The sequence below is a fragment of the Pelodiscus sinensis genome, chromosome 4 (genome assembly GCF_052426305.1).
Source record: "Pelodiscus sinensis isolate ZL-2025 chromosome 4, ASM5242630v1, whole genome shotgun sequence".
NCBI lineage: Eukaryota > Metazoa > Chordata > Testudines > Trionychidae > Pelodiscus > Pelodiscus sinensis.
In genome coordinates, this window is record NC_143055.1 from 92,956,464 (window position 1) to 92,975,052 (window position 18,589).

The 18,589-nt window shown below is 41.1% G+C and overlaps 1 protein-coding gene across 4 annotated transcripts in view; it reads right to left on the reverse strand.

Moving 5' to 3' along the window:
* CLGN (calmegin) overlaps nt 1-18,589 on the reverse strand; it is a 74,315-nt gene that overhangs the window by 38,950 nt on the left and 16,776 nt on the right. For all 4 annotated transcript variants that reach the window (XM_075929915.2, XM_006114270.5, XM_006114271.5 and 1 more), the window contains exons 4-8: nt 14,286-14,344; nt 10,668-10,809; nt 9,515-9,596; nt 3,460-3,652; nt 607-796 (exon numbers count right to left, since the gene is read on the reverse strand). In XM_075929915.2, the coding sequence (XP_075786030.2) occupies nt 607-796; nt 3,460-3,652; nt 9,515-9,596; nt 10,668-10,809; nt 14,286-14,344 (666 nt within the window). The remainder of the gene's footprint in view (nt 1-606; nt 797-3,459; nt 3,653-9,514; nt 9,597-10,667; nt 10,810-14,285; nt 14,345-18,589) is intronic.

An 18,589-nucleotide genomic window follows, 5' to 3' on the forward strand; every position in this document is an offset into this window, starting at 1 on the left:
GAACAAAGGAAGGTGGAATGCTGCCTTGGTTGGGGGGCAGGGCTGGAAGTTAGTGAGTTGGTTGGTGGCTGTCTGGGAGGATGGATGAGACGGCCTAGGGAGAGGAGCTGGAGTTTCAGGGGCCCAGTCTCCCCCATCTCAAGGGGGCCTGAGGCATCCTAGCCCAGTTCCTGTAACCAGATTACATCTGTGCTGCGCTGTGCTGGAGGAGCAATAAACCACCCTCAATTCCACTGGCTGGTACAGTCTGTTTGTGCCATTTCGGGGTGCAGGAGACGGGGAACCCCCAACGCGCCGTCACACACATGCATCAAGTAAAACTGAAAAAAGGTTCTTCCCAATCTTTTATTTATCTTATCTATAGGTGTTACTTGTACCAATAGCAGGAACAAATTTTTCAGAGACAAAATGTGCTTTTTTTTTTTTTTTTTTTTTTTAAAAAGAATTACCAGTCTCCTTTAGCCCCTGGCGCATATGGACTCAAATACTACTACTATTTCCAGAAGTAAAAAACAGTCTACCAACACCATAAAATTAGAAGTCAAAGCACCAAAAATGAATATCTTGCATGCTATATAATGTATAAATAAAATATATTTTCCTCACCAATCATCTGGTTTGACAGCATTAGGGTCAGGAATCTTTGGTCTCTCATCCCAGTCATCTGGCTTCTTATCACTGGGATCGTCTATTTCTTTCGGAGGATTCACAGGAGGAACCATATCTTCCAGAAGATTTCCTTTGCCGACAATGGATTGGTCAATTAACAGTTCAAACGTGTCATCTGGTTTCAGCACTAAATTGCAAGATAATAAATATATTATAAAAATTGTGAAATAAAGAAACTGCATTTTAGTCTTTTGCTTAAAATGTTTATCTGTGTACAGACACAGATTAATGTGTAATAAACACACAAGATTAAGTCTGCTTTCTGAAAAACTCAGGGAAAAAATGTAATTTTTTTATATCATTAAGGAACATGTTTTGACCCCACCCCGGCTTCTCACTCAGCAGCCATCTCAAAGTTTCCACTTTTGTTTTAGAAATCAGGAAATCTGTATTTAATTTATACTATGGAATCAAGTGAAAATACTGCATTAGTGAAGTGAAGGGTAGACAGTATCAATTCTGGGATTACTAGAAAACTGGCATGTTTTTGATTAAGATAAAATATAAATTGTAATGGCATACAAAACACTCTGTTAAAAGACTATTAAGGTTGAAAAGTCAAGCATTCAAAAACTAGGAAATACCAGAATGAAGGCTGTTTGTTTTCTCTTTCTTGTCTGGCCCCATGTCTTATCTACTGAATATTGTTCAAATCTCTGAATACAAAATTATTAATTCCTTATGGGCTTTTCTATGCATTCATCACTACTGTAGCTGAGTACTTCACAAATATTAACAAATTTATTTTTTCAACACCTCTATAAGACAGGAGGTATTATTTCCATATTGCAACTGGGAAAGGATGTAACAATTAAGATAAGATATTCCCTTTATTTTTCAGTGTTCTTAGCATTATATAGCATTTTATACATTCGCAGACCAGTTCCATGGACTTCAGTTGCAGAAGTTATTGCTCAGTGCCTCTGTAAATCAGGCCCCAGAATCTCAAGTTAGGCACCCAAAAAATAAACACAATTATTGACCATCACAAGTTACAGTAAACTTCCGATAATCCGGCACCTTTAGGACCCACGGGGTGCTGGATTATCAAATATGCCAGACCATCAGAAGGGGGAGCTATAAGGGGTCTCGGGTGGAGTGGCAGGAATGCGCCCCCTCAGCGCTGCGGGACCAACCCGGCAGCACCCCAGTTGCTCTGCCCCAGACTTCCCCAAGTCGGCTGCTGCTGAAAATGACCAGCCGCTGAATCCAGGAAGCCTGGGGCAGAGCAGCTCCAATTGTCTGGCTGCCCGGAGCACTTCTGGGTTCCAGATGGTGCCGGACCACAGGAGTTTTACTGTACTTGACTACCATTACATAGGAACTCTATGGCAGATGCGGGAAGAGAATTTAATTCTCTAGGGCAGCATTCAACTCTAAAGATGGAGACTGTCCTTTCCCTTCCAACAATCCCCTACTTCATTTACTAAACATCTTCCATCTTTGGCAACAAATAAAGCAATAGTCTAATAGACAACAGCCTCTATTTACTACATATCAGTGTTCCTGAGAGAAGGTCCATTCTGTGCACTGATGAAGTTGGGGTCCTCTGGAAAAAACACTATGTGTTCATGAAAGAAAGATTACTTCAACATGCATAGTCACAAGGAGGGCAAATTAATGTTGCACAGGAAGCATTAATTCTGACACTTCCTAATGAATATACTTGAATTTGCAAACCTAATGATGTCCTTTTAATTGATGTGTGTGCAATTTCCTAGATTTTTAAGACAGTAAACTGAAACAAATTCCATCACATGGCAGAAATTCCATCATGCAGATCATTCTGATATCATATAGGTCATCAGAAAGATTGTAGCCTTTAGATCCACCACAAAGACTTTTGATATTGAGATAACTGGGTAACTGACAGCAGTTTCAGTAGAATTTTATCATCTTCTGCATAGACAACCACTAGAGGGGACAAGTTGCTAATGAGGTGCAGAAATATTTCCTGAAAGCAGAGGAACAATTAGATTCAGGAATTCTGGGTCTCAAACTATTGAGGGAAGGGCTGTCTAGCAGAAACAGACTCTGATCATTCTCGCCCCCCCCCCCACTCCACAGCTTGCCCCCTTCTTTCCAACTTGTCTGAAATACATTTTTCCCCACTATCTAGCAGTATTGTCTCCATTTCCTTCCTCCCCACATTTATTGTAGGACCATGGAATTGAAGATAGATGGGACGTATTAGTAATAAAGAGGATCTTGTGTTACCCATCACACCTAAATTTGACAATAATTTAGGATTACTGTGGGTAAGTAAATTTGAAACATTTAATTGTTAGAGACTTATCAGAAATACTTGATTTGGTTTTTTTTTAAGTAGTAGGTTAAGTATTCCAAGCAGCCATTAACAGTGTCAAGGATTCCATCTCCATAATCAGAAAGATGTTTCAAATTTCATCTTTTAGAACACAATGGGGGGGAGGAGGAGGGGAGAGGATAAAACAAATGCCTGTTGCCAGCTCTAATCCAGCTCTCTAACTTAATCTATGGCCCTAAGATTGGGCTATTGCAATGTGCTCTTTATGGCGCTTCCCTTCTGCTTCTTCTGGAAAAAAACTAGCGCAGTTTGCCTATTAAGCAGTGTTTCTTGGTGGAAGTAGTTATTTCTGGTACCCCATGAATTTTAAACAATAGAATTGCAAAGCCATTTATTTAAGTTATACACAGATATCTATAGCAACAAACAAAAGCATATAGACAAAATAGACTCATTTGTAAGTGAATGGGGACCTCATTTTCTAACCTTTCCTTTTAAGTGCAAAGTTAAGAATTAAAGGATACCCAGAGTATACAGATGTGTCTTCTTGTCTGAATAGAATTTTTTTAGGTCTACATCAGGACGCTTAGCATGCTTTTCCTCATAAACTCCAGTTTTAGGATTCTTATGTCTGAAGATAAAATGTAGTTTATAATCTTCTCCACATTTATCTGGTCCAAACATAATTGTGTAAGGTGTTTTGTCAAAGAAATGTTCCTGTAGAAGCAAGAGAACATAGCATTGGTTATACAGTACATCTTGTGTACCTCTATTCTTTGATGCTGGTGGAGTTCAACTAGCATATAATCCTATTGTCATACATTTCATGCAATGAAATATCAGTCCAGCACCCAACAATTCGAAGCTCAATCCTGCAAGATGTTCAGCACTTCTTGATAGGTGCTGTGTGCTCTTTGTTTCCACCACACTGACCATGCAAGGATTCTCAGCACCTCACAGGAAATCATTCAGCTAGTGATTTGCTAATCTTTTATTAAATTCTCTTCTTTAAAAAATAAAATACAATGATGGTACATATAAGCTCTTCTCTTCCCTTGCCTCCTCTCCACTGTGTTTATACCTGCTTGTCATGTCACATCACTCTTCACCCTAATCTATTTGGGAGAGGAAAGGACTTAACTCATGTTTCTCCAGCATCACTCTCAAACCTTACTGGGATTGAGACCAGGAAACATCATAAACATCACAGACCGGAGACCAAATGTAGGAGGTATGTAACATCATCACTGAACCAGAGACAGTGTGAGAGACTAACAGCTATAGTCAGAGGTTTTTTTCCTTTTACTTGAAGCTGTGTATATGCTCAGTAATGTGGATGCTGAAACAACTGATTGTATAGTACAATTAAATGTTTTATTTATGTACATAATAGCCAAGGGCTGGATAAAGCCTAGGTGAAAGCAGATTTCTGACTGTCATAAGTCCCAATCTCTGTATTGATTTTGTACAGTATTTTATATCTACAGCTGTCTACATTTTAGGGGGGAGGGGTGGAGTAGGTACCCAGTTATATTCTTCATGTTAAAGGAAAACACAACATCTCTAGTTAGTGATGACAGTCTAGCTAGGATACATTTAAAGTGTTATGCTGTAATGATTTATCTTTGGAGTATTATTCATAAAAAGGAATATGAAACTAGTGTGTGTGTGTGTGTGTGTGTGTGTGTGTGTGTGTGTGTGTGTGTGTAAGTAAAACTCTTCTGGTAAGGGCTCGTATTGGATTCCTAGAACTCACTTTCTTTCCCTATTATTGTAAGCAGGGTCTAAATCAATGCTTCCAATGCAGTCAGCTGGAATGGGAAAGGAATCCTAGGTATGGTTATGCTCACTCAGTTGTTTAGCCCTGCAAGGTATTCCAGTGTTATGTAAATACAGTTCATGCTGGAATGGGAAAGAAATCCTGTGTGTGGTTATGTAAATACAGTTAGGTCAGTGCTATAGGCATGATAGTCAATTGTTAGAATGGTATTTTGCCTAGTGTAATTAATTTGGCTGCTGTGGGGGTCACAAACTATGTTAACCCTAAATGTAGGAATTGTAAATTAGGACCACCAATGCTTGCAGGAGAGACAGTCATTGTAAAAATCTCAGATTGACAAGCCTTTCCCTTCCAGACTCAAGTGAAGTGAATTGGCAGGGAGAGCAGAGCAGAGCTCTGAACCAGCAGACTTCATGTCTTCCAGGTGTAAACTGTAAAACTGGTTCAACTTGTTTACTTCCCTCTCCTCACCCCCGTTCTAATGATAGAACTAAAACAGACTCCACAAGGAGTCTCTTTATTTTCTGTTGGCCTGCACTGTGGGTCAAGAGCTGAAATCACTGCAAAGCTGGAATCACAGAAAGCTGAAATTACTAGGCTTGGCCCAGATCCAAATCCATCACAAGGCCAGTGGAAGCAGGCGGCCATCTGGCAGGAGCAAGCAAGCCAGTAGAGGGCCAGTAGGGTGGCTGGCAGGAGCAAGTGGCCAGCAGGAACAGTGGCGGGCAGCTGGCAGGAACAGTAGCTGGCGACTGGAAAGCAACTGGTGGGAGTGGCTGGCAAGTGGCAGCAAAGTGGTGCCAGAAAGCAGTGAGCAGGTGCATGGAGAGTGATCAGCAGAGTGGGTGAGACCCCTCCTATCCCACACCGCAGGATGGGAAGGGAACTCTGCAAATCACCTCTGAGCTCTGGTCTGCCCTGACCAAGGGCAGCAATGGCAAGTGGGGTGCAGAGAAGGGTTGGGCATATGAAAGGGGCACTTACATTGCTGGACTTGTGAGCCTGAGAGGCAAAGGACATTGCCCAACCTACCTGAGCTGGGATGTTTACTCATGATTTGGTTATGAACTCCATTAGTGGTGTTTCCCCAAGTTAATGCCATGTTATTTCTCTCCCTCGTTCATTAAAAGTTTATTTTTCTATGCTCAGACTTTGAGCTTGTGAATGGGGTAGCGCTGCCTCTCAGAGATGCCCAAGGGGTTGTGTGAATTTCCCAGGTTACTGGGTGGGGGCTCAAGCAAGTTGTGTTGAATGGATAGAGAGGAACCCCTAGATATGGAACACGGCCCTGGCTGCTGCAAATGGGTTACATTATAAATATCCACTTTTAGTATTTGGAAGAGTTCCTCTAGAAAATCTAGCTGTAGTCTCTGGAGAGGAAAGGAATTTATGATCTTTGCAAATACTTGAAGTTGCAGAGAGGCATTCTCTAGAACAGAATTACTCAACATAAATTATATGAATCCTAAGTTGATGCTAGTTCAACTTCACTAGGATCTCACCCTCACAGGAAGGAAAAACAGTCAAAACTCTCATGTGTGATAAACAAAAAAGGAACAGGGTTTGTATTGCTTAAGGGGACTTTGGATGAGGTGGGCCATCCAAAGATGACAAACAGTCAAAAAATCACTATGGGAAAGTGTTTTACCCTTAAAAAGATAATCAGATTTTACATATGGCAATTAATAATAATAAACCCCCACTGACCTCTGGTAACAATGTACTCTCCTGCTGATAAACAGACTTATGTATCCTTTATATGTATGTTCACTTAAAAACCGCCCGCTTCTATGAGAGGAAAACAAAATGGCAGAGGACCAGATAGGAAGGGATCTCTCTCTTGCTTTGTGGAACTGAGGCCAATCCCAAACAATTTGGGGCCGCTAAAAGTCAACACCAGAAGTTTAAGTTCTGGGGCATGAACATATCTTCTAAAGTAATTTAGGCCACATTTTCACGATTTAAAAGATCGCTCAATCTTAGCAATAGCTCTCCGACCCAAAATGGGTATCAATCTTACTAAGATCTAAAAAAAAAAAATGATCCAAGGTCCGAAAACTATCCCATACAGTGAGAGACATAAGAAGCTCAACCTATTTATCACAGAGAGGGTTAAGTAGTAACCTGATCACAGTCTTCAAGTATCTACAAGGGAAGAGATTTCCAATAGCAGGCTGTCCTATAAAATAGCAGGAAAAAAGGCATAATGACATATATTGGGTGGAAGCTGAAATCTAGACAAACTTGCATTACAAATATATCCTTAATTATAAAAATGTGAATTAACTAATGACATGGTAGATTCTTCATCATTTGAAGTCTCAAAATCAATACTGCGCATCTTTTTAAATGGGATGGTATAGCTCAAACAGAAGTTTGGTTTGATGCAGGTAAATGGCTTGTATTACTAAATGAGATGTAAGTGACTGATCAGAACTGTCCCCTCTGCCTTTAACATCTATGAGTTGTCATTTTATTTAGATTTTAAGAAAGAATAGTTGAGATCACTTGAGTCCTGCATGTAGACTATTAGTAGTATATGGTCTACATTACGTAATATGCCCATGAGCCCAGATATTCACAAACGCTATAGAAAATATATCAGAGTGAATGCATTATGTGTTCTTGGGTGAATTAGATCTTTATATGTTTTTTAAAAACTTTTTTGTATTTTAAGCTTTTTTTTTTTTGCTTTGAAAATAATATAGATTAACTATGATTAACTATTTCTTGTATTCAAGGTGTATGATGGGGTGAGGCAACCCCGTCATTACGGCCAACCGGGGGGTAGCCGGGACGCCGAAGGGACCCGCACTCATGCCACTATGGAAGCGGCAGGGCAAAAGCCGGCAACTCCGCTTGGGGGGAGGGTTCAACATACAGGGAGCACGAGTACAGCAGGAGGCAGGGGGAGGAATGTTTGGGCAGAGCACCCCGCCCGGCGGGTGATGTCACCCGCACAACAGGGAGCAGTGGCAGAATGGACAGCGGGTCAGCAAAGGGAGATGATATCCCCTGTTGAATCTAGGAAGAGGAGGAGGATAAAAGCCTGGGGGAAGGCGCAGAAGGGGGAGGACGGACATGGCAGGTGATGAAGGCAGAGAAGGGAACGCAAAGGGGCCCACTTGAGAGGTTGTCACGGTGGTCCCCGGCGGCGGAGTTGAACAGTGGCCCAGGGCAGGGTCGCGAAGCCCCCCGAGTAGGCAAGTTTAGGAGTAACCTCCCACCCGTCTGCTACTGCAGGGAGCACTGTTCCCTCCGTTAGGGCTCTGGGCCACTCTCTCTGCCGCCGGTGGGTGACCTAGTGGCTACGAGCGCAGGTGTATCCTTCCCTTACCATTCAGTCTTTACGGCACATGTGTAGAGGGAGGGGGCGGGCCTCTGAGAAGTGGCAAGGGTGTCATGTGCGAATAAAACAACTAGGTGGACTGGACAAAAGGGGTGCAGACTTGTGACAAGGTGTAACAGATGCTAGTAAGCATAATAATTGCCTAAAACTCAAAAGGCTTTATGTGCATACAAGATGATCTACCCGGCACTGGTCAAGTCCTTAACTCAAGCAATTTTTGTTTTTCTTCACTTAAATTAATGCTCCCGGGTGGGGCTGGGGATCAGGTGTTCAGAAAGCAGGCTGCCACTGGGAGAGAGGACAACCCCAGAGCTCTCTTACCACAGCAGCTTGGGGCCAGGTGACAAGTGCCCGTCTATGGCTGCTGCAGAAGGCACAGCTAGGAGAGAGATGCATGTTTGGGGGCAGACAGACACACAAACAGACAAACTCTCTCAAATGTATAGTACAGTGGTCCCCAACATGGTGCCCGCCGGTACCATGGTGCCCGCGGGGGCATTTATGTGCGTCCGCCAAATGCTCGGGGCTGGCCTAGCCCCGGGGCATGTGGCGCAGGCATGGTGCCGGCCCCAGGCACATGGCTCACGGGGGGGCGGGGGGAGGGGGAAAAAAGGGGGAAGAAGGGAGGGAGGAGAGGCGGTGCCAGGCCCAGGCGTGTGGCGCTGGGGGGGGGGGGGGGCGCGGTGCCAGGCCCAGGAGCATGGCACTTGGAGGGGGGGGGGGGAGCGCGGCACTTGGAGGGGGGGCGCCGGCCCCGGGCACGCAGCTATGGGGGGGGCCCCGCACTCGGGCGTGCAAGTGTCCCCGCCCTCTGGTGCCCGGCGGGTGAACAGCCACGCCCCCCTGGCGCCTAGCAACCTCTAATGGTTGGGGACCACTGGGTATAGTAGATAGCTGTCCCTTTCTCCACTCCTGCCCTCTGCTTCCTGAATGAGATTATAGCTGACCCAGTCCTCAACTCTGGACCCTTGCTGCCTCCCGCCCCCGTGGTCATTAAACAGTATTACTGTCCCAGCTAGCAGACTTCTCCCTTTCCATTTTATGAGAAACAAATCATCACACTCCAAGCACATAGCATTGTCCTGGCACAACCAGACCCTTACTTTGCTTTAAATAATGGTAAAAAAGCTTCATACCAAATTTGGTGGTCCTAGCTACTACCATTTAGGTGTTCTTGAAGAAATGGATGGATGGATGAGAGGGGCACAGACTTGCTCAATTATATAGTAGATAAGATTTTAGAACAACTATAGTCAGATGAGAGAAAGATATATTAATGAAAAACCTGAAAGAGAAACTTATAAGTACATTTTGGGCCCAATACCCCCATTTGCTGAGCATTTTGGGTACTAAGGGAATGAATAATCTTATCCGTCACATTTCTACAAGCCAATGATCACATTCCTTTAAACAGAAGAAGAATTATAAAAATGTTACATAAAGAGCATACCAGATCTAAATCATCAGAACCAGAAAGAAGCTTAACGTATGCACCACCACAATCAATGCCATCTTGAAAGTTCACTTCATATCTGTATGAAAAGGAATCAAAGAACATATTGCTGTAACCCTGGAGAAATTAAAGCTCACTTTCATCTACTGTTTAAGTCTGAATACATGCACAAGATTGTATACAAACATTTATATTACAATATAAATCATTACTTACAAAACACTTCTAGGACATTACATGAAATATTTTATTGCTATTGCAATATAAGGCAACACGTAGCAGTCAGTGTCAATCTAAAAAAAGTTACAGTACAACACAATAGCAAGCTCTACTAGGAAAAGTTTTTGGACAGATACATAGAAGTCATTCACTGCGTCACTTTGATCAAGTTGAATGGGGAATTTCTGTACTATGTGCCTTACCTATATCATGGTTTAGATTTTACTACAGCAGCCCTCTCTAGTAAAATAGTTTCTTCTAAATCACTTTTAGTCAATATCCACTACCTTAAAAATTTCAAAAATGTATTTAGACTAGGAATGTAAAATCTTGTTTAACTGGTTAACCAGTTAAACAGGATCTTTAATCAGTTAACTGATTAAAGGGGGCATGGGTAGGTCCCCTCACCCCCACCCCTCGTCAGACAGAGAGCTGCTCCAGCTCTCACTGGTTAATTGGAACCTGTAACCATCACCCTTAATGGGATAACAGGTTAACCTCTCTAATCCCTAATTTAGATATCACTGAAATGTTTGTAAATTCCATGCAATTTGGAAGCTCACTTGCGGAGATGCTGACATTTACATGGCAGTCTTTTACATCAATTTTGAGATACTGAGTTCCTCAGTATTCAGACAACAGGTTTAAAACATCACTATTTGCTATATTTTTAACATATGAGCACTAAAATATAGCTTTAGTTTGGGTTTGAAGATCTTAAAAGCTAAAACATTTATAATAATAATAAAATAATGTGCACATAAATTATTATTATTATCATCATCAACAACAAAATCTCCATATTTGTGCTTTTGGTACATTTGTGCAAAACTATCGATGTTGAAATGGAAATCAGAATCATGAAAAAATATAATTTTTTATATTTCAAAGTTAGATAAGTAATTAAGTAACAACCTGTAGAGCAACTTACTGAACAATCAAAGGCTTAGAATCAAAAATAAATGGCCTTGTTAACATAGCTGATATTGCATGATGTCTTGCTATTGACTTTAAAACTAATCCTCTATCTCCAGGCACTGTGTTTTCCTTAAGCGCTTCTACTTCCCATCTTCCTAAAACAAAAAACACAAGTTTTGAAAAATAGCAAGATGAAGGCAAGAAATTACTGTTATCTTGAAAAGAAATTAAGAGATTTGGAAGGAGCTATCAGACGCAGATTACCATAGCTATGTTATTATTTAAATATGATACAAAAATATCACACACAAAAATTTGTGATTGCATTTGAGATTTCCTGATACCAACAGTTTTTTGCAGATAATCAGGTGTTACTGCACAAACCAATTACAGTAAAACTCCAGCAGTCTGGCACCCCTGATGGTCCGGCACCATCTGGAACCCAGAAGTGCTCCAGGCAGCCGGACAATTGGAGCTGCTCTGCCCCTGGCTTCCCCGATTCAGCCGCTGCTGAAACTGACCAGCGGCTGACTCGGGGAAGCCGGGGGCAGAGCAGATGGGGTGCTGCCGGGTTGGTTCTGCAGAGCTATGGGGCACATCCCCTCCACTCTACCCCAGACCCCTCATAGCCCCCCCTTCTGATAGTCCGTCATATTTGATAATCTGGCATCCCCTGGGTCCTACAGGTGCTGGATTATCAGAAGTTTACTGTACTAGGAGCAAATCTTGACACTCGGTGCCAAAAGTAAAAGTTAGACAACTACAGAATAAAACATTCAGTTTATCGCTAATGATACAACGGTGGATTTTTTTTTCCTAAAGTTTTACTGCTTAGATCACATTTAAAGTTCAACTGACAAGATAAATTATCATTGCACACACTTACAGTTCACACACCCACTCCTGTAATAGATCCATAATCTCTGGGTGAGTTACTGGTGTCCTCAAATCATGATATAGAAACTACTGTTACTGTTCACCTTGCCTTTCATCTAAAACCAGTGTAAATGTGAACAGGGAAGCTAAGATATTTTAAATGTATGTGTATTAGAACTGTAACAACACTGAAGTCTGAGAATGAATCAGTTAAAGAAAACATTTAAGTTCATAAGTTGGCCAATTGACAATAATAGTCCTCCCATCCTTCAAGAAACAGCGTTTGGTTTCCCTTGCTCTGAAAACAGTGAAATCACTGTATCAATGTATGTTTCAATTCAATGTATGTTTGATACATATTTCCTTCTTGGAGACTAAACTGAAGCCATAATGTTCTACAAAATGTATGAGGAGGGGAAAATGTAAACGTGCAGGGCCATTAAAGAGGTCTATGAGGGCCTCCAATCACAAATAGAAATTGCAGGCCTTTCTGGATGTCAGGATCACGAGAACTACCTACTTATAGACACTACGAGCATATTTATTTCCATCAAGTAAAAAGCTAAGTTAGGACTGCAGAAGTCTGGCCAGGATCTGTAAGATTTATCTGAGGTCAGACTCAATTTAATGGGGGTAGGCTTTGGTCATAGAATCATATTCCTCTGGTGTATTAAGCAGCTATTCTAATAACTGAAGTTCTGGAACATTTTGCTATACCTTTGCTAACAGCAGTAGCCTCTTTCCCCAATATAGTCATCTTTTTTCCATGTCATAAGCAAAAAGCTGGTAGCTGCTTTTTCTGAAGGTTGAGGAAGGTTCGAGCTGTCACGCTGGTCCAGAAAACAGACCATGGATTGAAGATTGTCTTGTAATCCTTCCCTGACACACATGTGGTGACCTGGAATGTCGGGGGATATATGCCAGTCTCACACTTGCAAAGCCATTAAGTTGTGACTCAGAGCCTTTCTGTTCAATTATGTGTGTCATGGTAGCTTAACCACCCATTTAAATAAGGACTATTTTTAGGGACACCAAGGCTACAAAGATTTAGGATTAACACTCAATATATTTATACATTGTTGCCATTCAGAGAGTAAATCTTCTGGGTGCAGAGTCTCTGTGTGATCTTCTTATCTGAGGTGGGATACATCTATGGCCATTTCATTGTGAAGCAAAGGCACTTAGAAGTCAATTCCTAATTGCAGATTGCCTTGGACTGGCATCAAGTAAGAAAATCTTTAATAAAGACTTTTTTCTCCCACATGTTCTTTAGAAATTGGAGACAATGACATGTTCAATTAAAAGACCCCAAAAGTTGTAAATGATCTAACTAAAACTCTCCTCCCCTCCAAACTGTTCAATTTACTGTCTTTTGATACATCTGTATGCTCTAAGACACTCTAGTAACAGAACCAAATTTCAATTCGTTTAAAGGCAGAGAAACTGATTTGACAAAAAGCTTTTCAGAATTTCTTTATATATAAAATGAAAAAAAAAATCCATAAAAGGATACAGGTAAGCACCAAATCTGACAAGAGAACCAAAGAATTTGAATGGTCACCCCTAAAGACTCAGAAGCCAAAGACGTCACACAGCTGCTGAGCTCTATGGACCTTTTGTATGCAACAGCCCCCTACAGGGCTCACACTTTGATTTGACAAAAATAACGTTTCACTGAAGTTGGAAATTACCAGATCATTATAGCTCACATAGATACTTCAGAAGATATCAATTGATGAATCAGTAGCAGATATACAGCAATGTGAATAAATATAGCTTACGGCATAGATCTTTATTAATTAAGAAATTCCACTGTATCTCATCAGTTTTAAGTACAAAAACCCTTTAAAATAATATTGTACTTAAGACATTTTGCTGTTCTATTAAAATTTTAATTAGAGAAGGGGAAGACTGTTCTCAAAAAGCACCACTCACATCATACAACTGCCACTGGCTACTCAGATATCAGATGTTCTAACACTGTTTTCTCTGCAGTAATAACTTGAGATTCTTTCAACTGAACTGCTTTTTCCTAATATAATTACAAGTTGCACCTCCCTGGTCTGGCACCCTTGAGACTCGAGCGGTCATAAACAAGGGAGTTTGCCAATCCAGGGGAGGTCAGACCTCTGGGTTCTCCTGGGGCTCCCCCTCCTGACTGCTGCCCCAAGACAACCCAGAGGCCTGACCTCCTCCAGCCCACCTGCCTGGCTGGCTCTGCTGCCCCCAGCCTGCTTACAAGACTCTGCTCCCTGCCTCTGGCTTTGCACAGGGCAACAGCTGCTTCCAGGGTTCCCTACCACCCTGCAAAGGCAGCAGCTACTTCTGAGGAACTGCCTGGCTCTGCACAGGGCAGCAGCCATTCTCAGGGCTCCCTGCCTCTGGCCTCTGCAAAGCAGCAGCCTCTCCCATCCCAGGACTCTCTGTCCCCAGGTCAATGGCCCTGCAGACTTCTGCCCACCAGACCAGCTCCATTCCCAGCCACTCTCAACCTCTGCAACCTGACGGACCACAGATGTTGCCAAACCAGAGAGTCCCAGATGAGACAGGTTCAACCTGTACTTGCTAATATCCGCCCTGTGGGCAGCAGGAAATATATTTCCATATCAGGATAACTTTCTGTATTCTACATCTTAAAGGCATTTTTTTAAAAAAGTCAAGTGTATGGATAGAAAAGCATAATGTAAGTTACAGTTGAAGTCTGCTTTTTGAGAAAGAAGCCACACAACACTGAAAAGAAAGGAGGAAGGTTTACCATCATATTTAGAAATATTTTCATCTGTGTCTTCTTTCTGGGTTTTAGATAACAGCCACCTGTGGAAGAACAAACAATTAAGTTGTGTAATACAGACAAGAAAATATAAATAAAATTGGATTATTATTTTTAAAAGGAAGCAAAAACTTCTTTCATTGTGGATAGTTAAGTAGTAAATGTACAATAAGGATATTTTGACAAAATAAATCACCTAATTCACCGATTTTTTTTGTAATTTAATCTACATGAAGAAACAATATTAACATCGGGGCTAATCTGCAGGCACACTTAATAGTGACTCGAGTCCTAATAAGAATTTAAAACAAGTAAAATTAGTATGAACCAAAATTATTAACATCCAGATAAAAATCATGAGCTAAGGTTTAGATCACATTTAAGGATAATATCTGTAAGCATCACAAAAATACATATTACACACCCAGGACATTTATAATTAAGGTTAATTTTCTTAAAATTCAAACATATCAAGGTTAAGAAAAGCATACGTAAGGCACCCAGACCTTAACTCTATCCTGTAGTGCCACCGTGGGGGAAGCAGAGGGACAGGCAAAATCCCAATGTGTCTTTAAAAGTCAGTTTAAGATAATTCAGAATTACCAACAGTTATACACTAATCATACTTACTGAACATATACTTTAAAGGATCTGAAGGCCTTCAGTGATAGGTGTTAAGATATTTAAAAACTTTTCCAAAGGACAAAGTATCTGAAATTATTTTAGTATCCACTTTACCCTAAGTTTTATGTATTGATGTTATTGCCCCTCCCACCCACTTACCTTGCAAAATAAGAACTCTATCCTACTACTTCCAGTTAAATTAAAGAATAAATACATAGTACTACTTCAATGGGGAACACTAAATATTGTTTTCCCTAGAGACATCACTTTTGGCATCTGGTTATTATTTCAACAGCACAGGGAATTAATAAAAGCAATATTTTAAAATCTTTTGTGCCATAACTGTTGAAAAGTTCAGATTCACAGTATTAGTTAAGTAACCCAAATAATAGGGAACAGAGAAAAATCTGGCTTTTGTTTTCCAATCTGAATGTTTTCTCAGCAGGAAAAAGTGAAAAAATATCCTGAGATATTCAGAGATTTAAAAATACGCTGGTATAAGTCTCTAGAGCTATGGAAACACACACACACACACACACACACACACACACTGTAAATTTAAGACTACCTACTAGTTCAAAGTTTAAGTTTACTAGACAGGCAAAAGGATAATTGTACTTCTATTCTAAAGAAGCTATTGTGGGCTCATGCACACGAAAAAAAAATCAACTCATGATGCTGATAATCTGACTAACTGTGGATTAGTGGTACCAGATCCTATTTTTGGAAAGAAACTGAAAAGCTAGGGCAATTCTCTGGCAGTTTGAATCTTCATATTTTCTTCCAGCTAACTACAGGTTGCCTGGGTACAGATAGACTGCACTGGATTCATTAGGTAATACTCTTAGCAATGGATGAAGCAGCCATACTGCTGTTTTGATACAGTCAGTAGCCTTTCAGCACAAAATTTTGTTGGCGGACATTAGCACAAGTGAAGTGAGTGCTAATTCAGTAGCTTTGGTCTATCTTTTTGATTAATACAAATAAACATTTTCTCTGCCCCTTGTTCTTTTCCTGTAGTCTGCCATAAAACTGAATGCCACTTCTCTTATTAGGGTCACTAAGCAGGTCATTGGGAAGATCCTGGCCAGCTGCAGTGTATTCAGGATGCTGGTGACACCAGGTTCGAGAAATGGAATCAACTTTCCAATGCCCAGATGAGAGAGAGCTGGCTGTGATTTCATGAGGTCTGACGGAATTAATTGGAAGAGCTGACAGTTTATATTGCTGCCCATTGGGGGAAGCATGATCACCATTTGTAAAACAGATGGGTAATTTGGGGGAGTAAGTTCTAGGTTACTCCTAGAGGCTCAGCGTGTGGTTGAATCCAAGAGTGCCTCCCCCTACCATTTGTAGCCAAGAGTGCAACCTAGTCTTCAATCAGTTCCATACATACAAGATGGGAAGGGACTGTCTAGGAAGGAGCATGGCAGAAAGGGATCTAGGGGTCATAGTGGACCACAAGTTGAATATGAGTCAACAGTGTGATGCTGTTGCAAAAAAAGCAAATATGATTCTAGGTTGTATCAACAGGTGTGTTGTAAGCAAAACTCGTGAAGTCATTCTGCCGCTCTACTCTGCACTAGTTAGGCCTCAGCTGGAGTACTGTGTCCAGTTCTGGGTGCCACATTTCAAGAAAGATGTGGAGAAATTGGAAAGGGTACAGAGAAGAGCGACAAGAATGATTAAAGGTTTAGAGAACATGACCTATGAAGCCAGGCTTCATGAACTGGGCTTGTTTAGTTTGGAAAAAAGAAGATTAAGGGGGGACATGATAGCGGTTTTCAAATATCTAAAAGGGTGTCACAAGGAGGAAGGAGAAAATTTGTTCCTCTTGGTTTCTGAGGACAGGACAAGGAGTAATGGGCTTAAAGTGCAGCAGGGGAGGTTTAGATTGGACATTAGGAAAAAATTCCTAACTGTCAGGGTGGTCAAATATTGGAATAAATTGCCAAGGGAGGTGGTGGAATCTCCCTCTCTGGAGATATTTAAGAACAGGTTAGATAGACATCTGTCAGGGATGGTGTAGACGGAGCGTGGTCCTGCCTTGAGGGCGGGGGGCTGGACTCGATGACCTCTCGAGGTCCCTTCCAGTCCTTACTGTGACAGGCTCTAGACTAGGGAACTTTCACCTTTACTTAGGGCAATGACCCTTGTAATTTAATATGGAGGAGGTGTGTATTAGGACTGCTGAACCTTGTAGAACTGAAGAGGAAAATGGGGAGGGGGGTGAAGAGAGGGAAGAGAAGGAAGGAAATTCAGTAAGGACTAGCCACTTGTACTTAAAAGCAATGAAGCCAGAGGTTCACAGCAATTGATTTTATGACCAGAGCGTGAAAAAAGTATTCCGCCAAACCCTCAGAGCATGCAAAACTAGACAACCATTAATCAGCTGAATGAATAGAAAAAAAAGCATACCTTCTGGAGGGGGCACCTTTTCTCCCGATCAGTTATCCTAAAGTGTTTTAGTTTGAGATTCTCTGAAGCTGTTTGGAATTCTGCCAAGGTCTCTTGGATTTAGTCATCCTATCTTGTGTTAACAGTCTCTCCCCCTTCTCTTAGTATTGAACAGAACCAGGCTGACAGACCATCTCTAGCTCCATAAAAGGAAGACTGCACCAAGAATATGGTTGGTTCATCATAAAAGCACAGTTATTTTTACTACAAATTGCAGAGCATTGATATCTCAGTGTTATACTGAACCTTCAACCTATTTTTCTCCTTGCACAGTTTACGACATGTAGATATCACTCAAGTTCAATCATGTGTTTAAACATCTGCTCATACATCAGAATGCTTTTGCTAAACTAATAATTTCCACTGGAACCACAATCTTCTGCTTGCTCCAGGCATACATGGGTGTCCTACTTGGGCCTCTTAGGAGCAAACTGGTATAATCTGAAGACACATCCTAGAACTGGTTAAACAATACAAATAAATCACATCCAAGTGGATACTGACAAGAAAGAAACTCCAGATTTATGATATATGCAGCACTATTTAAGTTAAGGGGCTTCCAAAACACTTTGGGACCAGTTAAAAATAGGAATTTAATCAAATTTGCCCCTTACACAGTAATAATTATATTTTGGAAGAATGGGGGAAGATGTATTTTCAGGCATGAAAACACATCAGCACTGGACCTACATTGGTGGAAGTTGATATTGACATGCAAAAAGTGGTATTTAGCCTTCTATAAAAAGGAAGAACAAATCGAGCCAGTGATAACCCCTCTGTACTGTTGGAAGCAGTTTTATGTCTAACCGAACACATGTAAAGGATCCTAAAAGGTATTAGGATGTCAAATTTGGCCAGTGCCATAAAATAGCTATCTTATGTAATATGTTGACGTTAAGGCTACTAAGCGTGGTTGTGAATAGTCTCATTGCCCACGAAAATGGGCAATTTTAAACAGCATAAAGTGGTATGTTGCAAATAGTTGGATAAATGAATGACAAATCATCACTGAATGTAAAGAAAGTCTACATGAACAGATATTCTGCAACCCAGGACATCTGAAAGGGTAGTGACTGCGAGACTTAAATGGACAATAAAGGAAAAAAAATACAGTAAGAAAGTTCTCTATTTTAAGCATAACTTATTATCTAATAGAGCAGTGGTTCTCAAACTTTTTGGTCCATGGACCACTTGGCTCAATATAAACC